At 47.3% G+C, this 26,239-nt stretch overlaps 1 protein-coding gene across 1 annotated transcript in view; it reads right to left on the reverse strand.

Annotated features, from left to right (window-relative positions):
* XKR6 (XK related 6) overlaps positions 1–20,670 on the reverse strand; it is a 176,921-nt gene extending 156,251 nt beyond the window's left edge. The window contains exon 1 of the mRNA XM_061372204.1: positions 19,890–20,670. Within this exon, the coding sequence (XP_061228188.1) occupies positions 19,890–20,620 (731 nt within the window). The 5' untranslated portion in view covers positions 20,621–20,670. The remainder of the gene's footprint in view (positions 1–19,889) is intronic.
* Positions 20,671–26,239: the final 5,569 nt, after the last annotated feature.

Consider the following 26,239-nt stretch of genomic DNA (forward strand, 5'->3'; position numbering starts at 1 on the left):
GCTACAGGGTTTATTGCTTTAAATACATCTCCACTGGTTTATACTGTGAATACAGAGCTGAATGCCTTTATTTACAAGTCACGGCTGCTCACAGCAAAACATAAATCTAAGTTTGTTTGGCATTTTTTTTAATAGCAAGTAACAACTAAAAGCAGCCAAAAAAGTTTGGCCACTCTTCAATGCTTTGAATTTAGCTACTCCTCCTGTCACTGACCTCCTTTGAGGCCACTCTGGCCAAATGGTGAGTTTTATCTTCCTTACGAAATAGGGCACCACAGCTGCAGTACTGGGCTCTGGGCTGGTTCTGGGTTCAAATGCCTCCAGTGAAAGCTGAATATTGGGTAAATGTCCATGATAACCACTAAAGTTAGAAAATGCTATAATCCCATGCCTGTGCAGAGACATTTGTGTCTCTCTCTGTGATAACAAAAGGTCTGTTTGGCGGTAAACTGTAAGAACATTAAATGAGCAGCACAATACTCTGCTCTTGTTTCTTACCTCCCTCTTCTAACAAATCACCACATCAGGGACATTAATCATTTTAGCTATATCTTTGCTTTGTTAGAAGTATATGTTCACAGCCAAAAAGCAGTTCTGAGGAGTTTATCTCCGGGTGAAATCTTGTGGAAGACATGTATCCAAAGTCACAGTGCTGTGCAATAAACAGAGAGGAAGCCAGTCATCTCAAGACGGACCTCAACTTGCTCAGTTGAGGTACGCCCCAGTCACTTAGGTCCCTTAATCCAGCATTACCAGCCACAAAAAGTAATAACCACACTGAATCTGCACATTATTAATTCAAAAAGGCTGGCTGGTAGACCCTCTCATTGACCATCCCAGCTTTCCACCAGTTCTACTCCATCGTCAACTGTTTATTTATTATTTACTGTCTAGGTGTCTCTGGGACAACTTAATATAGTATGATAGTCTCTCATCTCTTCCCTGCTAATGAATGTAATAAATAACTACAGTAAGCATTATAATCAATATTACACTCTGCTCACATCCCAGAGAACACAAGGTCTGTGGCCTGCAGTCCTGCTGGAGATGAAAAGTCTCTGTGGGATCCAGATCTATTTAGTGCTCAGAAAGAGGAGGTGAATTAGCAGCAGTGGGCTGGGGTACCAGGGGACAACTGTGCTCCCCACAGGGCTGGGAAGGCATTGTATAGCTGATTGTTTCACGTACCAGAAGGGCTACGAAGCATAGGTGACTGCTTGCTTGTGCTCATTGCAAGCAAACCTAAAAAAGCAGCACCAACAATGTCAGTGCCCTGCAGGAAATGCAAGAGGAGTTCGCCCTCATAAAATACAATTAAAAAACAGAAGAGGGGATAGGAAGACACATCAAAAGTTTATGCACTGAGTAAACCTCAGCAAACAATCCCAGGTTTGTTTCTGCTCTGAGAAAATAAACTGTTTTAATGGGAAAGCATTATTAACTGCACAACATGAACAGGCTGGAGCTACATAGAATTTTCCTTCCTATAAGGCAGGATCATGGAAAGCTCCTGAAAAAGTCCATGGAAAGCTGTTTTTTCACTTTGTTTCTTGCTCTTATGAATTCAGAAGAACCACACGCAACATTTCACGCTGTCACTTGCTGAACTAAGGATATTCCTCAACTTATCCACCAACCCTCTGCTTTCTTTCAGACCTGCTCCTGCACAGACAGCTCCAAGGAATGAGCCAAACCACTTTATGAGGAAGCTGAAATCAGAAAGGAGCTGTTGTTTTTAAGACAGCTATCACCTTTGAGATTAGCTATTACACCAACTCGTTAGCCTCCCAAACATATGTAGCCAACATTATCTTCTCGCAATGCCCACACTCCCTTCTCACTGGTTGCCCTCTTCCAGGATTTTTCTTCAAATCAAGCAGTACATCTTGCAGCTCAGATCACAACTTGAACAGTGGGGACCCAGTTCTCAGAACATATCTGTGCTGCTGAAGTTATTCCTGGTTTCACACCAAAGCATCTCTGTGTATAATCACCCCAAGTACTCTGTTCATTAGCACACGCATCCCAGGTGGAAGACGGTATCTCATCCTGAGGGGGTATTACAACACCCATACACTGTTTTCAGAGCTGGGTTTCTCACTCTCTGAAAGGTACTCAGACCTCTTTGCAGCACTTGTAGAGAGCACAGATTATTTTTTAAGGTATTCTTACCTTACCATTCTTTCACACTAAAACACGCTTCAACTGCAAAGTAAATAACTCATTCACGCTAAAAACTCTTAACAGCAAAAGAGAAAGTACTCTACACATATTCCTAAAGTTAACGCACACAAAACATAATTATCTAGTAAAGACATCAAGAACAAACACAAGTTTTCCAAATCTTCTTAACTGTGCTATTCAACCTAGTGCCTCATCTGACTGTAGTCCAGGTACTAACTCTAGCCAGAAGGTATTACACATACAAACCCTAGAAACTGCAAGGATCTTCAAAGTCTCTTTGGTATATGACAAATTCTCAACTGACATTAGTCTGTTGATAATGTCACTAGGAAAGAACTTGGTCCTCCACAGCTACACCACAGAGAAGCTGAAAGACTAACCTTGCAATGTTCAGTATCTTGCTCCACTCAAAAATGAGAGTCCCCACAATTAATCTATGGGAAAGCACTTCTTGCACAGGTATTTTCTTTCTCTGCAAGGGGCAGAAACTCACCCTGCTGAGTTTCAGCGCTTCCAGAATAACATGTCTAAAGCTGAAGTGACTGAACGAGATCCTCATTCCACACAGGAACTTGTGGGGAAAAAAAACACAGCTGCAATTGTCCCACTCTCAATTGTTGCAGACAAACAGCCGCAAGCCCTCAGAATTCACACTCTTACGCAGGAATCTCCCTAATGAACCCAGCAAGGAGACACCAAGTGAAGCAAAATCTCCAAAGCAGCACTGAAGAAAATTTTGCCAAGCTTCAAAACCCTCAAAGGGCTAAAGTCTTTATTACGGGCTATTAAACACACGCCACCTCCTGCTCAGGAACGTTCTAAGCCACAAATGCCAGATGACGGCACGATAACCTGGAGGAAAATCATGACGCATCTGCAGGATCCAATGCCTTTTCTTAGGCCACCTGTGCTCCTTTCTGTTCACCATCAGAAACCCGGCAATGAGCTGCACGGTGGCTTGGCCTGAGATCTCTGAAGATACAAATGCTTCAGTTGCGCTCTCCTACTCCCAGAAAAGCTCTTTCAAGCACTAAAAACTGTTTTCAATAACAGGTAGGGTTCAAAGGGAAAAAAAAGGCAATTTATGCTCAAATGGGAACTCCATTAAAAACACCAAACATTGATGCTTCTTTGTAGTTTCTTCTGACTCTGGCAGTCATTACAGATCGGAGCTCTGCACAACAGCTAGTTATACCTGTCACCTAGAGCTCTGACCCATCCAGTACACAGAGTTATTTAATTCACCAAAGGCATGACTGAAAGACTGCAGGACACCCTGGGAATGGCCCCCATCAAAGCCAGCACACAGCAAGAAAACTCAGCACCAAGTCAGGACAGGTAGGGTTGCAAACAGCCTCATTTCGATAACCCTACTGGTCTGACCCAAGGCAATATATCTTACCAGACAGCAGAACTCCTGTGGGAGGGTGGAAAGGCATGAGATCATAAACTGACAGAAGATGGCTTTGCTGACTGAATCCAGAGGTTTTAGCTGTATCTACCTCTTCACATCTGCACATCAGCCCCATTGCTGTGGTGTGTGGAGCTGCGGAGATAACACAGAATGGGAAATGGTGTATATAGGAAAATAACAGCTACTCCACAGAGCTGGGTAAGCAGCCTAATTTAAAGCAGAAAATTCTTTTTATAATTCTACTCATATCATTAGAAGAGTAATATATATCCTTTAATGGGCAAATAAAGTCATTTAAGCATTATCATTAGAATCACTGAGCAAAGGATGCATGAGCAAATTTTGTTTGGGGTGGTAAATTTTCATGGTCATTCCCTACTCCTATGAATGCGCTTTTCTGAAATCTAATATAGTGCATAACAGCACTTTCAGTAAAACCAGTCCTAATTTGTCAGGCTTTTAAGCTGCACTTCTATTATGAACCTTCCCTTTTGTTACTATCTTCTCAGCTAAGCTCTTCATTGTCAGCAGGAAGACGACCCTAAATGACTTCTCCTGCAATGAATGCCTCTTTAACTTAAGTCACTATTAGCTTCTCAGTCTCCAACACTTTTCAAAACTTATCACCTGTAGAGTTATGCTCCCTCAAGCACGAAGGCTGCCTGCTGAAGACCCAAGCCGGGACTAGCGAGGGTGGAAAAGTCAGGCTAGCAAGGCTGCATCACAGCGTGACAGTGTTCAAGCTTTTGTTTGAGAGCTGAAAGACTCTTTGGCTAAGAAATTACAATGACAGGGTTTCTCTCCTTTGAATGCCACTATTTCTCACCCATTACAGCTAACTGCTACAAAGCTGGCTGGACTCAGATGGGGTACAGGGGTATGGGGCAGCTGCAAGGCACTGCCTCTGCTTTTGAGACAGATAAGTTGAAAGTACCCAAGTTCCAAAACCATGAAACTTCTTGAGGGTCAAAGGCTGGGTGTAACCCCAGCAGATGATGCTCCAAGAGCAGGCAGAGTCAGCCTGGGACAGCCAGAAGCATGCCTAGCAAATTTTTCAGGTGACCCAACCAAGTCTGCGTAGAACATCAAAGGAAACACCGACACTTGACAAAACAGAATCAAACGAACAAAAAGGTGCTGTTTGCTGGTTTCTGCCACTCTATTCAATAAATACAGCAAGTAACCCAACCTTGTAGAAACCTGGTTAAAAAAAAATGACCACAGCAGTTCAATGCACTGATTACACAGAAACTCCAGGTTTGGGAATAGGTAAAATTCCAAATAAAACACTCTGACCTACCTTACAAGTACTGCTGATGGAAACAACAATACCTTAAAAGACAGAAGTTGAATCATAGAAACCCAGAATGGTTTGGGTTGGGAGGGAGGGACCTGGAAGCTCATCCAGTTGCAACCCCCTGCAACAGGAAGGGGCACCTTCCACTAGACCAGGTTGCTCCAAACCCTGTCCAACCTGGCCTTGAACACTGCCAGGCATGGGACATCCACAGCTGCTCTGGGCAACCTGTGCCAGCGCCTCACTGGAAGGCTCTCCCAGGAGGAAAATGGGTAAAGAACAGAAAATGGCAGATGGGCAATGCCAAGGGAGGAGAACATTGGTCATCTTGGAACTCTTCATAGATATCAGAGTACCACACCCGCTCTGCACACACAAATGCAATCTTGCAGTTATGGTTAACACATATTAAACATCTCACTGAAAGTTTTTTCTTGGAAAAGGGATGGGAAGAAAAAGTTTCTTTAAAAATAACTGCTCTTTAAGCCCAATCAGTAAAAATTCACCAGTTTTATGATGGTGAAACTACTCCTAAAAATGCAGACTCCTCTTTTGAGTGACTAACAGATGTTTTCACTGAAGATTTCAGACAGGAAGATTATGAATGCAACAACAGTGGCAGCCTAATGAAGTTTAGTCTTCAGTTAATTTGCACAGCCAATTAATACTATACCCAGTGGAAAGTGTTACCAAGGCAAGAACTCTTTTGTTGACCATAAGGGTCAATGCCAGGAAAAATATCCACTCTAAACACGTGCATGTTAGTTCTGTATTATGGAGGAGTGAGCATGCTGTCAGCGGGCTGTGGTCCTTCACAAGCAGTATCTTCACAGCAGCACACAAGAACCCGGAGCAGCATCCCAACCAGAAACACTGGCCCAATTATGGTCTGGTTCCTTGAGCAGTCAGGAGGCTTCAACAGCTTTCTGTTCAAGTGAGCCCAATTTTCCACATGGGGAATGGCACTAACGAATTTTCAATGCTCGTTCATCCTCTCCATTAACCCCAAAACACACTTTCAGGACCACAAAAGCAATTCATTCAAAGCAAATAAAAGAGATGTGACCTTCCCAGGTTTTTAGACACCTTTGTTAGGAGGCCTGGTTTACAAATCCCCTAATCCCCTGAAAGAAAGGGGAAAATAATCCAGTCCCAGGCAAAGAAGTCAACAAAGCCATCAGAAATTAAATTTAAACCCTGAAACCAAACTCCCTGCTGCAGTTATGTAGCTCCCGATAATTGTAGTAGCGGGGTTTTTGCTCTAAGGACACAGTTAAAATACCAACAAGGAAAATATAAGGGTCAGAAACAATTTGCTCCCACTGCTAAAAAACTGGTCACTTCCAAGCAACCACAAAGAGCTTGTTCCTGGTTAAAGGAGGAGCAGGAATTACAGTGAGATCCATGTGTTCAAACAGAAAAGTCAGCGGCTCATTCCACAGAGACCTTGATCACAATAGGAAAGATAACGAAAGCCTTTAACAAAGCTCTGATTGTGCAACAAGCCAGACCAGGAAAATAAGTTTTTATAAATGGAATTATTACACTCCAGAGCAGCAAAGTAAAGACTAAACCCATGCTCTACACAAGGAGCAATAAAGCATCAATTAAGGTGGTGTTTTGAAGCGGAGACATTATGCAGGTAAATGCCAGGTTACCCAGGCAGAGTTTCTGGTACAAAAATGCAGTGTTTAATCTTAGTTTTTGCTCTCCTGAATTTGGGGAAGGAAAATATTTCCCTAACTTAGGGTTAACTTCTATCTTCTTCTGAGAGTATGTGGGTTGTTTCAGCCCACCTCTTCAGATTTTCCGGCACATTCTGAGATATAAGGCACTATCAGAAAGGACCAAGCAGTAAGACCAGCCCATCAGGGTTCATCTCTCTCTTGGGCTCACTGTCTAACAAGCAGATCTCAAATTGGAGTTTGCATCCCCATCAGAGAAGCCACATCAATTTTAGAGCAGCTGAGGAGATCCTGAGAACACTGAACTTAAGGATGCCAAGATTTTTACACAATAAAACTGCAGCAGATCAACCATAACTTTTTGCAAATCCTAAATGACACCTGAAGTCCTGGCTGTACTCATCTGCTGAAGGATGATTAAGTTGAAAATCTACAGTTACTTCTAATCTTAAATAACCAATAGGATTTTAACTAACAACATACAATAGCTAAGATGTGATATCACTGGGAGCTTTTTTAAACCAATCAATAACTATTAAAGCTGGATCCCATCAGCTACCACCAGGTATTAGCCATTTTCTCAATATTTCAAGTATGAAGTTATTCTTAGGAGCAGTTAAAGTAGTAAAATGAAGTGGTCTCATACTGACACTGCGATAAATATGAGATTAAATATAGAACAAATTTATTACTCCCTGAAGTCCTACTGAATGTCCTGATTTTTCTGTATCCACAACAGCATGGCGTACTTTGATGTGTTATTATCCCAGATCTAAAGCGCACAATCGAAAAGCAAAGAGCGTGCTGGTTCAAAGACCTAACCCAGCCACGCCAGGTCCAAAGCAAATGCCAAACTGAACCTCCAGATCAAGATGATGGCCCTCTGACAGCCATCATGCCCCACTTAAAGCAAGTGTCATGCACACACACAAGTGATTTGTGACACTGAGCATGTGTGACACATCGGGGCACCCCTGGAGTGCCTGTGGGCTGACAGAGGAACATGCCTGCAGGAGACGACTTTTCCCAGTACCCTGCTTTGAAGAAAGCGGAATAATCAGCCCATTTTAAAACCACTGTTTTTGAGGGCTCTGAGGAGTTTTAAAATTAATCAACTAATTACTCAGCTTGCTTTAGAAAAAAAGAAATTAACCCATGAATTAAGCTCAGCAGGGTCTGGTGAAAATGGTGGCACCACAAGCGTACATTTCTTGCTTGCTGCCTGTCCTGTGCTCCCAGGATGGTCCCAGCTTGACCCCACAGATCCTCACTGCAGAGCAAAACGTGCTAAAGACAGCTTCACGAGCAACGAACCACATCCTCCCCATCAGCATCTGAGCTGGAAGGGCTCAGATGCTGACACCAGGACACCAGTATTTGGGTCTCAGACAGACAGACATGCCTAGGCACTACTCTCTTCTCCCTCACTCACCTGGGTTTCACCCTTAAGCAGTAATATTGAAGTGACCAAGTGAATATCAGTCTTCCAAAGGTGATTTTTACAATCTGATCCAATTTAGGGATTTGGGCTCCACTACTGGGGCACACACATGGGTCATAAAATAAATTTCGACCCAAACAGGTAAACCACATGGCCAGGTCTGAAAGCTAGAAGTGGATATTGCTAGAGATTCCGATACATTGGATACACTTTTATCAGCTGGGAGAAAAACCCCACATATCCTCCTCAGAAAATAAAAATTAACCCTAGGTAAGGGGATTATTTTCCTTCCAAAAGTGTTGCATCCTTTTGGGCACCTCCTTGAATATTAGGTAGAGATGCTGTTGCCTATGTGGCTCAACCACTATAGGACCATCTCTGGCACAATTCTGGCTAGGACCTATCAGCCCTCACACCAGCAGCTCCTCAGCGCTGCTCAGGCACAGCCCAGAAACCATTCCCAGCTGGCAGCCTGGAGGCAATAACACAATCCCAAAAGCCAAGAAAGCTTAACATGATAGAAATGGTCTCGCTATGTCAGCCCATCTCAGGGCCAGAGGACAAATCCTGCCACTACTCAGCCTGCAAGCAGAGAAATAACCACTGAGGGTGAGCTCCCAGCAGGCGAGAGGAAGAGGGCTCTACACTCGATGGGTGCACATGTAAGATTTTGTAAGTCTTTCATTCAAGGCAGCAACTTGAACAGGAATTAGATGGACCCATAGAGGGGCTCCTGTAAAATCCATAAGTGAGCTGAATCGGATTTGGGACTGGACCCTTTCCCGGTGTCAGTGGTACGATCCATTTACGTCAGTGGGTGACAAAGGAATAGGACTGACAAGGACTAAGGTAAGATTAAGTGTTCAGGAGACAAGCATGTCCTTCACAAAAACAAGGGCGCGGAAGTCTATCGCACTGCCTTTGACACAGCCACGTGCTGATGCGAACGCCTCAACCTCCAGCTCCTGCTCTGGGTCTGATGCACATGACTTGGCAAGGTGCTGCTGCAGCTCTCCCCTAAGAAACCACTTCTTCCCCAGCCCAGTCGTAACAAACACTGGGAAATAAAGCATTAAAGCAACCTTTCACCGTATCACCGTGTCAATGTGACAGTCTGTGTACGATGACTTCACACTCTAATGTGAGTTCACAGCTTCTCAGGACTTGTAGCCCTAAGTCTCTCGCAAGGGAGGAACAGACGTGCTCCCGCACTCAGTGCTTCGAGAGCCGTGGACGCACTCGCTTCCAAATTATTTCCATCCCTAATTAATATTCATAAACGAGCCACAACACTGCACCTTCAGTCAGCCGTCACACACCACCCACACGAGATGAAAGGACAACTGCACGAGATAAGCAGTTTATTGGATCAAAAGGCCCCTTTAGAAGAGAAGGCAGCTATTGCAACAGTGTAAAACTGACAGCATCCCATCGCGGGTGTACACAGGGAGGAAGTATCTGCAAATCTCCCTCTTTAAACCAGAGACTCAGCACAGAAAATGCACAGCACAATTATTATGTTAATTTATCTGCATTTTCCTGCCTGCTTGACGCTTCAGCTGGAGGTAGGAACGTACATTTGAAAAGCTGGCATTTTATGTCACTGAAAATGGCTACTTCAAAACCCTCAATCGACATTCAATTATACCATCAATTTAATTCCCTGTCCCTATTGTCAGCATTGCTGCCCCACCAGCCTCCAATGGTTTTGGACAAGGGCTCTGCCTTCAGCTTTTGCTTTTACCTGCCGCTTACATCTTGCTCAAGCAAGATCATAAGGTGCTTTCTCCCACCCATCTCCACAAACACAGACTAGGTGGTGGAAATTAAGGATCTCATCCACCCATGCAGACAGTGGCTTGGGGATAAGACAGTGGCTGCATCTGTCAAACACTAGCCCTGCACGGACAATAAATTAATTAAAGGGACACCTGACAATCACATTAAATCCACTAACAGCTATGGAAAGCTTTTAGTCTGTTAATTTCCCCTCTATCTGCACTAGTATTTCCCAGGGATAGTGGCAAGACAGTTGAAATCAGCAAAGAAAGGCTTATTGCCCACCGCTTCCCTCCTCAGCCTCCTCAGTTCTGCTCCTCAGCCACGAGGGACCGAAATAGTCTGCCCAGGGAAAAGCATATTTACACCCATTGCCAGAAAGGGAAAGTATAAATATTGCCAAAGCTTTATGAAGGCTAGTACTTACAGTCATGCTTTGAAAGGGAAAGAATAAAGCAAAATATTCAATTAGAAAAAATTACTATAATTGCAGGTTCTATTTTATCCCTCCATTAAAGCAATAAAGTGCCTCGAAATATTGCTGAGCTGGGATACAGAGCTTAATGCTACTTAACATTTTAATATACATTGGGGTGGGGCTAATTTAATTTAGATCTGTGTGAGGGTCTTCTTTCCTCCCTGGCACCTACTGTCTTCCCCTCCACTTCTTAAAATATGACTGGATATAAATGCATGCTTCTCGCCCACACCAAGGGATGTATATGCAGAGCTGGGGCTGGACATATATTCTGACACATGCCAGCATGCCTCCAGAGCAATGAGGACATCAAGTGCATACACACATCATTCCACAAATGCAGAAACCCAGTCCAAAGTGTGCCTGCCTGCACCTGAAAGCTCTGATGTACGAGTTTGGGGGGTTTTATATTGGAGGAAAATGTCCAGTTTCTGCTCCCTGAACATGTAACAAAATCCTCTTGGAAATGTAAAAATCACATCATTTTCCTCTGATAACACATTAATCCCACGGGAATGGATTTGCTATTGGAAGTCGTTGAGCAAGCAACTGCCGAGGCTGAAGAAGGGGGGGGCTCTTACTCCCAGCCCTGCCTCTCGCCACGCTTCCTCCACACTACGATCCTATGAGCTGCAGTGTTCTGTCTCCCTGTGACAGAAGGTAAGTGAATCTTATTTTAGGGAGCCCTTCATTCTTTTAATTAAACAAATTAATATCACTTCTCTGTATCACATAGCCTCTGTTATCTTTCATGAACTCCTACAATTCTGTTGTAAAGATATATTGAAAAACCACTAATTGAGATAATCTCTGGAATTCAAGAGTTGGTATATTTTTAACCATCTTTTAAAACTATTTTCCCTTTGTTTCTGGAATGCCTCCCATGCTTCCTCCCATGCCAGACTGTTTACATTATTTAAATGCCTTCTGCTTATATCACTCTTTACAATTTTTACTTCAACAACAGCGGCCTCCATTGCTCTTTTTTCCCTCACTTAGACATAACTGGGATGAATTCCAATCCCAAACTCAAAACCACTCCTGGTGTTTTACTGCTGTCTTCTGTGTTTGGTACATCCAGCAATGCATTACTGCCAGTCCTGTCATCTGGGACTGCCTGTGGGGGGGAGCCAAGCTTGAAGAGTTAAACTGTTCTTCTTTTACAGCGGAAACCAGGGAAACGATGATTCTCCCCAGACACAGGAATTCTCCGCAAATTCACAAGGATACTTGTCATCCTCATGCTTTAGCAGGCAAGCCTGAGCCACCCCACCGCTCTTTTATTTTTGTAGGGACCTAAGTCCAGTGCTCCCCATGCACACAGAAGCATGGCCTCACAACCCTGCCCGACGGAAACCCCTGTGCAGCAAACCCTGCAAGCCAAAGGAGCCTCCGACACACAGCCACACTTCCCTGTCGCTTGGGTTTGATGTGCCTTTTTCTGCAGGTTTAATTAGAAAGCTGATAAAGGCAGCTCCAGGTGCCAGAGCCTTTTGCATTGTGGCTCCTGAAGAGTTTTAATAAGAGTTCTGCCAAATTGGTGGGGTTTTTATGGCACATTTTTCCCACATCAAGATGACCTGCAAAGGTAGGAAGGGTTATATAGCACAACAGCCTATTGAGTTTTTCTAGCATGTTTCATGCAGTGTTAATTTAAGCCTATTCACAAACAGGCTTGTTTTCCTTAGACCTCATTCCCAGATCATCTATGGCATGGCACTAAAGCAGCACTTAGAATGCACTCCTGTCTTAGTCCTATTTCATGCTGGGTTTTAAGATGAGTGAGAACATGCCTATTCCCTGAACCCATCCTGTGCAAAAGTGGATACAGTACACAGATATTTATTTGGGATGCAAAAATTTTCAACAGCCTCTGCAGCAGGTACACCAAATCATCATAATGTGGAACCACACAGGCAGTGCAGAGGAAGTAGAGGTACTCACAATAAGGGCTCTGGCCTAGAATACAGGAGGTTTCAGCAAAGCTGCCAATTCTGCAGATCTGTGCAGCCAAGTCACTTAAGGACAGAGTGTGAATATTTCATAGGTGAACCTGAGCTCTCACAGATTTCAGAAAAAAGGAGACGTGAGAAGAAGCACAGTCTTCAGGTCCCATTATAGTTTTGGGGACACATTTAAGATTGCCTTTCGCCCTATTTCTTGTCTCTTGGCCAATATCCGATTTTGCTCTGGTTCAGCTAGGGCTTTGAGGCACGGATGCAAGGAATAACACCTCCATTTATACTGAAGTAATGGAAGCACTGAGTCCATGGGTCAGATTTGCACAGGGACGGACAAAAAGCAACTCCTGGGACTCATCCCAAGTGATACGAATGTGGCTTCTATGCTTCAGCAGTTACATACAACCAAGCACAGGCTCAAACTGGAATACAGGGTGGCGGGCAACACAAATTCCCAGGGTGGGGGGAGTTGCAAAAAATATAAATACAAATATCCAGGCATGGTGAGCTGCTGTGGGCTGCTACCAGCTGTCCCGGGGACACAAACGAATGCTTAGTCCCACAGCCCAGGAGGTTTCTGAAGCATCCTGAAGGCACCACACGGGATGAGCCTGTTGATCTGCCCTGCAAAGGCTGTGCTGTTCCACTTCACAGGGTTAGAAACATGAGCTGTTCCTCCCACTGCTGGACTGCTGCTAGGCTTGGGGATTTTCTAAAGATCCTTCCACCAAGGAAAGCTCTTTCCCCATTTTTCTTAGTATCCCATTTGGAAAAGCATCTCAGTACCTTAAAGCAGCCATAGCAGACTAGGGCATCAGTCTGAATCCCAGCACATCAGAAGGTGGGTCAATGAAATAACAATATTTGGCACATATTCTTTGCTTATGCCTTTCATTACAATTTAAATTTATCTCTAGCTACAGCAAAGCATTACTCTGATTCATGGTTCCTCCTCCTTAAAAGCTTTCAGTTGTTAAAACACTGCCTTCTGTTACCACTGATTTTCAAGACAGTCAGGTGCTAAAAATCAAGCCAGGATTCAAGAGAAATAAAGTACAGGGAGAAGTTACATGAACGATCTAGACTTCCCCATAGGCTCACCTTCATTCCCCAAGGAAAATTACATGTTTGACGTCCAATTTCTGTTCCTTGCAGTCTCAAGACAGTGAAAGCAGCTCCCCTCCAAAGAGATGCTTTATCACCATCAGTTCTACCTCCATCGTTTTCATTAAAAGAAATGCTCCCTGAATAACCTACATTTGTACTGAGAGGAGAACTACTGCAAGGAATAAAGCTAGCTCAGTGCAGCTAAAAGCAAAATGGAAGTGTCTAGAAAGGTGGGAAGTAGAGAGCTTGCAATTTTAACATACTAAAAAGGTGAGCCATCTTTCCTCCTTCCCTTGGCACCCTGCCTCTCCTCCACCAGGAAAGGCACTTTCAGGTTGCTGCTGGCATTAGAGATAAAGCTGTAGGGCACCTGGAAAAAAAAGGCACAACTGTCTTTCCTAGAGTTCAGTGTGAAGTCTGAGCAACTGAAAAAAAATGTTCTGGTCAAAGACCCTGCAGGTAGCACCACTTAGAAAAGCAGCCTGCAACCCAGCATCAAAGAGTCATCTTCCCTTATAGATTTCAGACCCCTGGAGATGGTCTCTTCAAAGTAACTAGCACCAGTGTCCTCGCCTTGAAAGCCATGGAAACTTTATGTTGGTTCAGTCGGAACAAAGTCAGGTCACCAAAGCACTTCTACTTCCCCTTCCTCCTCCCCAAACAGCATGGAAGAGAAGTGATGAGCTGTTGTCACTGCATGACCACCTTACCCAAACGGCCCCTAGTGCCCACTTGGGTCTTCTTCAACAGCATCATCATGTCCAGGAGGAAACCAATTCCAGTTTCTCCTCTGAATCCAGCTCACCCACACCATGCTGTCACTGCAAAAACATGGAATCGCATGGCAAAGAGAACTCCCACCAGGTCAAGGCAGCAGGTTAGTTATTCTTCCCAAGAAAAGGTCTGGAGGATACTCTGCCCTCCCAAGGCTGGCACAGCAGATCTGCTTCAACATCTGTGGTTTGACCCCCTCTAGTGGGTAGCACTCAACAAGACACAGAGCCTCACCACCACCCCACAACCAATGGAGACCCTACTCAAGTCATAAAGCCTTTTCTCATTACAATAATGATGATGATGGTTTTCCCCACATGCAACCTCCCTGTCTTGCACTTCAAATTCAATGCCTTTGGACCTCTACAGCCACAGCCCAGCACTTACTTATGGAGATCCTGCAGAAAACACTAAGAAATGGGGGCAGAGCAGGTAAGTTTCTTGCAAGGGAGAACCACCTCACAGTAAAAAAGTTATACCCCAGCCCTGATTTTGTAGGGGGAACATATTTATCATCTATCGCAGAATATCTTCCCTCTGCCAACTTGTCAGAAGCTGACAAAACTCCATACTATAAAAGCAAGCTGTTAAAACTTGGCTAAAGGGAAAAACTTAGCTGCCAGACAAGCTAACCAGAAAAAGCTGAAAAAAATATTCAAGTGTGCCAGGGAAGGCAGTAAATTTACAGAAAGCCTCCACAAAGCTGAACATCCCAAACCAAGACAACGAGGCAGCATTAGGTCAGGGGCTTCTCGTTCATCTGTCATTTGACAAGCAGAGCTCTCCCTTCCAACGGACTCGGGCAGATACATTAAAAGCTGTAGCTGCCTGCATTTCTAAACCACCCAAAGTAGCATGTATCTAACTCACAGTTCATCCCGGAACAAAGTATTTTAGTAGAGCCTAAACCCACTCACCATGCCGTCATTAAATACCACATATTCCATTTAAACCCATTGATTCATCCTTCCACCTCCGGGCATGCCAACAGATGAACAAGTCATACATTTGGTCTTTCCATTAATGAACAAAATGTCAAGTCTTTTCCTAAATTTTGGGACTTTTTCTTTTAACTGCACACACACACAAGGTGTTTTTAATGTCAAAAGAGTGACACGGGTTGTTCTGGTTTGGTCGTTTTCCTTCTGAATGTGTATTCGTTAAGTTTTCAAAACAAAACCCATAAACATGTTATATTCAAGTCATGACACTTACCATTACTCACAGTTTAACAGACACAGAGCAATTTCCAGATGATCAGCATTCATTTCAGCTCAAACTACACATACTGTTAATCCAAGGGAATCCAATAATGGTTTTTTTAATAGCATGCTGCAACATGAAGGATTGTAGTTTACACTCTAAACCTTGTATTCCAGGACTGTAATCATGACCCACTAACCCACTTATAACAGAGGTTAAAGAAAGGTACATCAGACACGGCAGTTATACTCCTGTCATTGACACAACTTGTGCAACTATCCAAGATATAAAAACTTCAAGTCAAAAACTATTTCTCATGAATTTTACACAGCTGAATGACTTCAGCAAAAGCCCTGGCAAGCTCTGATGACAGACCTGCCTTCAGCCTATTTCCAGAGAAACCACAGCACTGCAGCATCCCTCCTCAATGAAGAGCCCTCCTGCAGTTTGTAGTGAAGCAGCAGCTCAGTAGTGAGCCTAACATGCCCCAACCAGCATACTTCACTTGTTAGACAGACTGGCTGAATTGTTCTAGCTCTCAAGATAATCTAAAAGATTTGAGAAAGTTGAAAACCAAAGATTTATAAAGGGAAAAACCCCAGAACGTGAGCTTTATCAGTGGGAATGCCATTTGAGATCATACTACTTCACGCAATATATATACACACACATATATATGTACACACACATTTCTACAATATGTATACTTTTTTTACATGCATACTTTCTTTCCAGCAGCCACTACAGGCAGGCAGTATTAACACAGCCTTTGGTTCTTAGCTGAGCATAAAACAGCCACAAACAAAAAAAACTGAACAGGAATATCACTAGAATAGACAGTACATGCACTAAGCAACCCCTCAGCACTCCTGCCTCACCACGATTCACTCTTTGAATAGGACAGCAGAGGACATGAACAGAATACGAAGCCCTACCCAGACTGCTCAAAACCAAGAAGCCATGTCTCCCACAATCCTGACAAAATAAGGAGACAGCCTTGCTGAAGAGCCTGATGTATGTTTATATTTCTGCCATAAAATGTTACTTATACATCATCTTACTGTCAACACTTAGGAAAAGAAATCCCTACAGGACCTGTGTTATCCCCCAGATCAAAACCCGTATTACCTAATGTATTCAGGATGAGAACTGTACAACTCCAACCTGCCCTCTCCATTCTTTACAACTTTGCTTCCAGCTGCTGAGCAACAGCCACTCCAGCCTCTACGTAACGCACGATCCCCATTACGCTACAAGCAGTCGCAGCACGTACCCATGATCAGGCAGGAAACCAGGCTGGGTGCGTAGGCACCGAACTCACATTGCCCGAGGTCTTCCTCCTCCAGCCCCACGTACAAACTTCCTACCAGCACAAAGCGATTTAGCCGCAGGCAAGCACCGCTAAAACAGTGCTTCCCAGTATTAGTTCCATCAAAACATTCAAGATTAATTTTAATGATCTTTGCAAGATCTATAGTGGGAATGCAGAAAGATACCCTCGTGGAGGCTAGCCTGCAGATCCCCATTAATTCTTGCTTCGGACATACTGGGAGTCAGCTTCATGCTGACACACTAAACAGCATGCCTTAAAGAGCAGAAGCCGTGTGCTAGTGGGATTAGCAATTAACAGGAGAGAAAGATCCCTTATTTCATGTGAGGTGACCTGGTCTGTGAGCTCCTTCCAGCAGTCCCAGTCCCTCAGAAGCAAATGGTTTCCCTCAGCATCAATAAAAGGGGGAAAAGTCTGAGCAACTTGAGCTTTGTTGCTTATATTACCAAAACCAAATAAATTGCCCCTCTACAATGGCCCCCCTCTGTCTCTGCCAGCATCCCTTCCGTGTCCCCCTCTCCACCTGTTCACTCAGGCATGCGATGGCATGGGGTGTTTTTGTAAACGGGCTCTCACCACAGCTAATACACAGTCATTTCTTTTGCCTAGCTCCAAGAGGAGAAAAATCCAACTTGTCAGAGGAGCATCTGCATCGAGAACTGCTTTTGCTGATGGGATCGGGGAAAGCAGGAGAAATGGTCGCGTACCAGTTCATTACCCTTGCATGCATCACCCACAGGCATCCCCCTCCCGCCATCCCCCCAGATGAGATACCGGATGCAATAAAGAAATTAAAGAAATAGAATAAACCCCCAAGCAGAATTTGAGAACAAATGTGCTTTGAACACTACACAAATGACATTGAAGATACAGAAAGAAATATGTAATTGCTATAGCACTGCATGATTTCATGGGCTTATTTCCTAGGTACCCATTCCACATACCCTTCCCACAAAGATCCCCTTCCCTCCACCCCCTCGGCTTCTTTAATAAAAAATAAAAACCCTGCAATCTTTGATCCTTGAGGATTATTTTTAAAGCCACAAAACCCAACCAACCCCATCTGCAGCCTCTTCCCTCCAGTCTAGCCCATCTATGGGGTGGAGGGGTGCATCCACAACCCAGAGACCTCCCTTTGCCCTCCACCCCCCCCACACTTCACACCCCTTCCACCTCACTATGCTGCATCCCATCTCAGAGGACACTGGGCAAAGCCGGGTCTTTACAGCTGTCCTCACAACACCCCTTTCAGACAGACCAACATCTCTGTGGAAGTGTTTGCATCTACAGGCTTTCATCCTGGAGAATCCCTCCCTGCCTCCTCCCACATCCCATTTTTGGGGGAGGATAACGCAATTTCCAATTTACTCTGAAGGATGCTGTTTTATTCCCACTGATCACGGGGTCAGTTCCCAGTCCCTTCCTCCAGGCACCATCTCCTCCCAGAGGGGAACAATCCCTGTCTCTGACCTTCATCCTCAGACCGGCACCCCCACCGCCGTGCCCGCTCCCCCGCCGCCCGGCCGCGGAGGTTTCTTCTCTCGCCAAAGCCACAGCCGAGGCATCACGCTGCATTTTTCCACTCCCACAGCCCGCTCCTTCGATGCGGGGGGAGCAACGAGCAGGGGGCTCCCCCATCGCCCTGTGGGGAGAGGTTCTTGGAGACGGATGTGACCCTCACCCCCTTGTCATCTACCGGGGGGGGGGGACGGACACACAATCCATGCAGGAGGACACCAGCCCTCTGGAAACAGCATATCCCAGCGCTCGGCAGCGGGGGTCTGCCATCCGCCCTTCTGCAGGCCCTCCCTGGAGCAGCCCCCCACTTGCTGTGGGGCCTTTCTCTTGCCCGCCACCCCCCCTACAGAAAGGGAGCAGTGGGGCAAGCCCTCCCCAGGGCCACGGGACCTCCCTCTGCAGCGCTGCTGCCATGAGAGGGTCACCCCCAGCCCCAGGCCTGCCTTCACGCTGTCACCCCGGGGGTGTCATCTCCACCACCTCCTGTCAGGAAGAGCAGCTCCATCCCCCCCACTCCCCATCCTGCCCCATGTCTGTGGGGCAGCAAGAGTGCAGTCCATCCCTTGAAGCACCACGGAGCCAGAGCTCCTTACATCCCCCGTGCTGGGAGGGGGGGACATCACCCTGTGTCTCCTCGAGGCTGTAAGGGGACAGCAGCCCCCACTCCCCTCGCCCCAGCCCCACATGCTCATTGGGGGGGCACCTCTCCTCCGTGGAGCAGGGCTCACCCCACATCTCCACATGGCAGGCACTGACCCACGCCCTGCTTAGACCAACAGACCCCACTCCTCTCAGCTCAGCCCCACAGACACCTTTTAGGAGAGCTTCTCTCCCCCTTGGGTATCCCCTCAGCACAAGGGGGGGCTGTCACACCCCCTCCACCTGGGGGAGCACTGACCCACGTCCACCCTGGACCATGAGGTGACAACAACCCCCATGTCCCCCACCTCAGCTCCCCCCAGGCTCATTCTGTAGGAATCTCTTCTCCCTTTGGGTGTCTCCTCACCCAAAGCATGAGTAACCCCTAAACCTCTCCTCCTTCTCCCTGCGAGGGTCACCACACTGACCATGACCACCTCAGACCGCGACGTGAAACTGACCCATGTCCATTTCAGCCCAGGAGCTGACAGCGACCCTCATCTGCCCCACCTCAGCCAGGGGACAATAAGCCACCTCTGCTTCAAGCCATGACGCGATGCTGACCCACGTCCACCTCGCACCACTAGGTGATGTTGACCCACATCCAACTCAGACCGTGAGGTGACAGTGATGCCCATCCACCTCATCTCAGCTAGGGGAGGACAGTGAGGTGACACTGACCCACATCCAGCTCAGACCATGAAATGACAATGACCCCCATCGGCCCCACTCCAGCCAGGGGACAACAATCCCACCTCAAACCACGAGGTAACACTGACCCACGTCCACCTTGGCCCGTGAGGTGACAATGACACACGTCCACCTCGGACCATGAAGTGACAGCTTCCACCATCTGCTCCACCTCAGCCAGAACACAGCGACCTACCTCAAGCCATGAGGTGACACTGACCCGCGTCCACCTCAGACCGCGAGCTGACAACGACCCCCAACTGCCCCACCTCAGCCAGCGGAGAGCGACCCGCTCTCGGGGCCCGCCGCCCCACCGCCATGTCGGGCAACGAGCTGCCGGCCACCCCTGTCTCCCCGCCCGGCCCGGGGGTACCCGTCCGCCCCCTTACCTCCAGACCTGCCCCATCTGCAGCAGGTGGATGACGGACTGCCAGACCCAGACGGAGATCCTGCAGAGGCGCTGCGCCCCGGGGGTGGTGGTGCCGGCGGCTCCTCCTACCCCGCCGGCGGGTCCCCCCCGGCGGCCGGCGGCCCCCATCATGGGCGGCCCGCGGCTGCTGAGGCCCTGCACGGCGCCCAGCCCGCCGCCCGTGAAGTCCTGCACGAACCAGCGGAAGCTGAGGATCTGCACCAGCACCGAGGGCAGCAGCACGAAGGCCAGCGTCAGGCCGCACCAGACGTAGTCCCGCCGGCCGTAGTGGTGCAGCGCCAGCCACAGGTCCGTGCCCACGTCCCCCAGCAGCACCAGCAGCGCCAGCACGATCCACAGGCAGTCCAGCCACGGCCGCTCGGCCGCCTCGCCGACCTCCGGCGCCCGCGGCGGCCCCTCGGCGGCGGGGCGCGGGGCCAGCGGCTCGGCGGCGGCGGCGGCGGGCGCCCGCCCGAAGAGGCTCCGCAGGCAGGCGCTCCGGCAGCCCCAGTAGCACGACGACGTGTTGCAGCAGTGGCAGATGTGCAAGGAGCTGCTGCCGCCCGGCTCCTCCGCGCCCTCGGCCGCCGCTGCCCCGACGCCGCCGGCGCCGCAGACGCCCGCCGCTGCCGCCGCCGCCGCCGCCTCGTCCAGGTTGTGCAGCTGGGCGAAGCCCACGCCGCCGCCGCCGCCATCCGACTTGGCCGCCATCTTGCTGCCGCCGCCGCGTCTCCGGCCCCTTCGCCGGGCGCGCTCGCTCGCTCTGCCCCCCCCGTCCCCGCTCCCGGCACCCCCCCACCCGCCACCCGCCCGCCTGCCTGCCCGCCCGCCGCTTCCGGGGGCGGTGCTTCCGCGCCCGCGCAGGACGGGCCGGCCCGGGCCGCCTAGCGACCGAGCGGGGCAGCGCCGCGCCGCGCCGGGCCGGGCCGGCCGGGGACACACGGGCCGGCCGCTGCAAAGAAGCGGACCCCGGTGCTGCCCCGGCACCTGCCGGCCCCGCGCTCGGTGCTGCTCTCTGCCGGCATCCCGTGCACACCGGCACCCGGAGCTGCCCTCCTCCCCGCTCCCATTGCACCGGCACGCAGCGCTGACCGCTGCCCGTTCCCATTGCACCAGTTCCAACCGCACTAGCACTCGCTGGTGTCCTCTGCCCATTCCCGTTGCAGCACCGGCACGCAGCGCTGCCTGCTGCCCATTCCCATTGCACCAGTTCCAATTGCACCAGCACCCACTGCTGTTCTCTGCCCTGTTCCCATTGCACCGATTCCCATTGGTCTAGCACCTGCTGCTGTCCTCCACCTTGCTCCCGTTACATCAACCTAGCACTGCCCACTGCCCTATTCCCATTGCAGCAGCACCCACTGCTGCTCTCCACACTGCTCCCATTGTACTGGTACCCACCACTGCCCCCTGGCCCATTCACATTGCACTGGCACCCACTGCTGTCCTCTGCCCATTCCCATTCCACCAGTTGCTATTGCACTGGCACTCACTGCTGACCACTGCCCTATTCCCGTTGTATCAGCACCCACTGCTCTCTGTCTGCCCTGTTTCCATTGCACCAGTTCCCATTTTTCTGACAGCCACTCCTGACTTCCACTCCGCTACTCTGCTCCCGTTGCACCGGCATCCACTGCTGCTCTCTGCTCCATTCTCATTGCATCAGTTCCCCTTAAACTGGCTCCCACTGCTGCCCTCTGCCAATTCCCATTGCGCTGGCACCCGCTGCCCTATTCCCATTGCACCAACACCCGCTGCTTTTCTCCCTGTGCCTCTGTGTTAGTACACACACGATCGATTGTGTATCTTGCTCTAACGTCTGTGCACTGACACCAGCATTCCCCATGCCATCCTCAGCTGGACCCCCTTCTTCTGACCCCATCCCACTCCCAAATCAGCTCCCCAGTCCAGTATCCTTGTCCTGCAGCGCAACCTCCCTGTTCCCGTCATCACTGCTCCCCCTCAAATACCAAACTCTTTGCCATCCAGGTTGTCCTCAGCCCACCCTCAGCCAGGCGGCCACCCCCTTTCCACCTCCAGCAGTTCCCTGGTACCCACCACGTCCAGGTCCTCCTATGAGTTTCTCTTTGCCTTTTCCCCTCCTATGGCTCTGCTGGGAGGGGGGTCTCCTGTCCCACCCTCATCCCATGGGTCCCCCATTGCATAGCAGCAGTGTCCAAGCCCACCTCAGCACCTCCCAAATCCCCCACAGTCCTGTCCCTCTCCTAACACAAGGATCCCCCATCCTCTGTCCTCTCCACTTGTCTCTTCCTTACCCACATGGGGGGACACTGCAGGATCCCCCATTTGCTGTCCTCTCCACTTGTCTCTTCCTTACTCATACTGAGGGACACTGCATCACTCATCTCCAGCTCCTTGCTGTAGGAGTCAAACCTCTGCCAAGCTGAGGAAGCTCTGCTTTTGGGATCTGCCTGGGGCTGAGCTGCACCCTGGGCAGGTGTTTCACCGAAGGACCCACTGGCAGGCTCAGGAAGCCTAATTCTAGGTCCTCCCCCACCACCACCCCCCCAACTTCCCTTTCTACCCATTCACATTAGTTCATTCATCATACCCATCTTTCCTGTGTTGTCTTGTGCTGTCCTCTGTAGGTTACAATATTCCCTCTTTTCTCTTTGTTTCCCCCCTCATTATAAGTGTGCTCCTTCCCTATACTCCTTCTCCAGCTGTTGCTTCTTCCTCTTTCTGTAGGAATTTGAATTCTTTTTTCTTTTTTTTAATATTTATTTTTATTTTTGTTTGTTTGTTTTAAACTGTGGCAGAATACCAGGGGTGATAGGTTCAGGGCTCTAGAACTTGCTGCCAAAGTTGCTGCTTTGCAGAATCTAACTTCTAACAGGGAGGAAAATTAAATCAAGCAGGTGTAAAGATGCACAAGTGCAGATAAAACGCTTTTTCCAGGGAGGGAAAATGAATTTAATCTTCATAAGAGTGGGAGGACTTGCATATATTAAATCAGCTGTCTGGGAAGCGTGTATTTGGCCTTTCTGAGGGATAGCAAAAGAGCTCAAAAGTCTGCAAAGTCTGAAAGACGTTGCTGGGTTTGAAACGGTTGGATCTTCCTATAGCGGAGAAACAGGAGAAAGGAAACAGAAAGCAAAGCTCTGTGCATTGTCCAGATGAATGCGCCCTAATGCGCGCCAGTATGTGGCCAAATAGAAGTCATTTGTAGTGCCTGAAACTCCGGCACAAAGTTCTTCAAAAGGAGAAAACTGGTATTGTGGATATAATAGGATTGCAGAGGACGTAATCCCACCAGTCCCCATGATACTGAATTCCCCCGATTAGTCCCTTGTTTTCTGCCAACTTAAGCTATGGCAAGAAATATGAATATGGAAATAAACGCCAGCCCTCAACTTGATCAAAATGAATTCATGAACATAAGGCATGTATAATAATGCATATCTAATATAAAAATCCTCCTGTTTGACACTTTAAAACCTGAGTGGTAAATATGTATGTTAATTCTCACAGCAGTAAGAAATAAGGTCTCTGGGACCCATATTCTTGGGTAAGAGGTACCTGTACTAAGCTTAAAGTTCTGGTTTGCGGTACAGTGAGATATAAATGGAAGCATTCCTCATTTCTTCAAACTTTCCTATGTAGCAAATTTGCTGCATATGATTTGAAATGGGAAAAAAAAAAAAAACCAACAAACCCAAAACAGCACAGAAGTAATGTAACTATTTGGTCTTCTTATTTAAATACAAGTGTAGGTGCACATTGCACTTCATGAACCAATAATGGGGCAGAAGAGTCATCTGTTTCGATACAAAAACAACCCAAACTTCTGTGATGAGACATATGGGTGGGAGAAGACAGCAGTTAAGGATTTTAGCGTTGGCACACTGAGAAAAACAGTTCCTTGGGCAATATATGACATGATACAATACACTTTTGAGACCCCCTCCGAAATTCTCAGTGCAATTGTGGCCACCTGTGTCCAAGAAGGGTAGATTCAGGCTGGAATATGTGCAAGGAAGAGCTCTGCAGTGATGAGAGGTGAGGATGGTCTGTTTTTCTACTGTGGACTGAAAGAATTTGGCTTGTTTAATTTAGCAAAATGAGACTGAAGAAGGAATATGTTTTCTGCCTATAAATACATCCTGGAAAGTAAATGCAAGCAAAGGGAAAGGTGTTGTGACACTGAAGGGCAACCGCAGAAGAGTAAATGAGTAGGAACTGTCCATGAATATATTTAGCTGAGAAATCGGAAGATCCTTCCAGTAGGAGTAACAGAGACTAAAAAAAGAAAAGTAACTAGTTTTAACACATAGCTCCAGAATTTTATAAAGGAAATTGCATACCAGTGTGAAACAACAAACAGTTGGGATGAAAGCCCTTGAAAGGTTTTCCAGCCCTGATCATCTCTCCTTGGAAAGATCTTGTCCATTTTGATGCGTGGTACACTATGTTCCTTCCTGCATCAGGCGATGAGTCACGGATACATGACTCCGTGGGTGGCCAGAAGTGATATCTCCACCGCTTACATATTAATTCCTGATTATCCCATGATGTTCTCCAGCTCCTGCTCTCTCACTTATCACACAGCAGAGATGTGTGATAAGCCACATTCAAGCACCCCATGTACCCCTCAGTTCTTTGGTACCCACAGCCACCGTGGCATGGATCACTTCAGCCAAGGACATGGGAGAGATGCTTTGCCTCTTCAACTGACAAAAGCTGCAGCTCTGCTTTGTTGTAGCACTGGCTAGAAGAGTCATCAGCCAGAGCCTGTTTCTTTTCTTAGCAAACATTATGTATTTTTAAAGGGTTTTTTGGAAGCTGTGAGAGCCAATCACATCCATGTTGGGATCTCTCTTAACTCATACACTTGAGAGGAGAAAGCTTTTCTCTGAGCTAAGCAGTGACCTGCGCTTCCACCACACTAGAGGCACTAGTGCCTGGAGGTCCAGGTAACCAACCTCTGGTGACCTTTAGATCTGCAAGTATTTATAAAACGTGTTTAGCAAGGGTTTTTCCCTTGGAGCACTAGGAGCTGATCTCTCTGTGCCTTGCATTTCATGCTTTTTCTGTTCTTCAGAAGCACCAGTGAAACACCAGGAAGGGGAGGCGTGTTTGGTACTCCAGCAGTACCCATCAAACCACAGCGTGGGATCACAACCTTCTTGTGATGGTTGGTTAAAGGCTTTTTTTTGTCCTGATCAATACACTAATTGAGCTGTGTGGTCTTCCATCTCCCAGGCATTTATTCAGATCAGGAGAACAAACACTATATATAAAGAGGTATGTAGAGTTGTGTAAGTCTGGAACTACCTCATTTGAATAACTGGGGGATGGATCCAGCTGAGTGTTTGGTGCATGTGGAATACCATGCTACCAGTACAGATAATTACACTTAATGGGGGTTTACTTTAAGCAAAGTAGGTCGGAAAAATGACATCTTATTGTGTCATTAGTTTCCATCAATTACTTCCATGTTGTTTGCTCAGTTCCTAAGTCAAACGAGTGTGGGCTGACAGCCTTGCAAGCTCAACTTGGTATTGTCTCTAAAAATCAAACTGCATTATTTCTGCCTCATGCATCATCACTAACAATAAAGCATCCACTGCTGGAATATAGCAGGTGGCTTTGTTATTCATGCATGAAGCAGAAAAGACTCCCGCTTCCTTTGCCACGACATTGAAGTCTGCAGTATTAAAAGTTGGACATGTTGGTAAACTTTCTAGTAATTGTGTGAGCTTAACTTAGAAGACACAGGTGGGTCTGTCCTGTTGATGAACTTTTGTACTTTCTATTACTTTCTGAATGCTACATGTATGTATTGGGAGGATTAACACGATGCTGCTTCTGCTGTTACTTGTCTCCCTGTGACAGCACTTTGTGACATCATGCTTTCTCTAGGGAAGGTGAGGAGTATGCCAGATGTTATGTGGCATCTCTATGGAAAAGTCAGCTCATGGTCATGCTAAGAACTGCCTCTAAAATAGAGTGTGAGGAACATTTGGTGAGGCTTTCCAGTTCTAGCACTTTTTTATTTGAGGGCTTAGCTTTGGGGATGTCAGTTTAGCAATGCAATCAACTGATAAGTGTTATCAGTGATTGTCAATAATCATGTGTTAGTCTCTACTGATACCTTGAAATAGCTGAACGTGGTGTATTCTCACAGGTGGACCAGGTGCTCAACTTCTAATCCCGGTTCCTTACAACTCTATTACTTCAGGTGCAACTGAGTAGTTTTGAATGACTTGCACTTTCCAGGAAATACATTAACATTAAAGAATATGTTTAGGCTTCAGTAGTCCAACCAGGGGCAGGTTCTTTTCGAAGCAAATATCCCTGTGAGCCACC

This window comes from Neopsephotus bourkii, unplaced genomic scaffold (genome assembly GCF_033783945.1).
Source record: "Neopsephotus bourkii isolate Nb327-2 ecotype Australia unplaced genomic scaffold, CSIRO-AGI_Nbou_v1 NB_1600, whole genome shotgun sequence".
In the NCBI taxonomy this organism is placed as follows: domain Eukaryota; kingdom Metazoa; phylum Chordata; class Aves; order Psittaciformes; family Psittacidae; genus Neopsephotus; species Neopsephotus bourkii.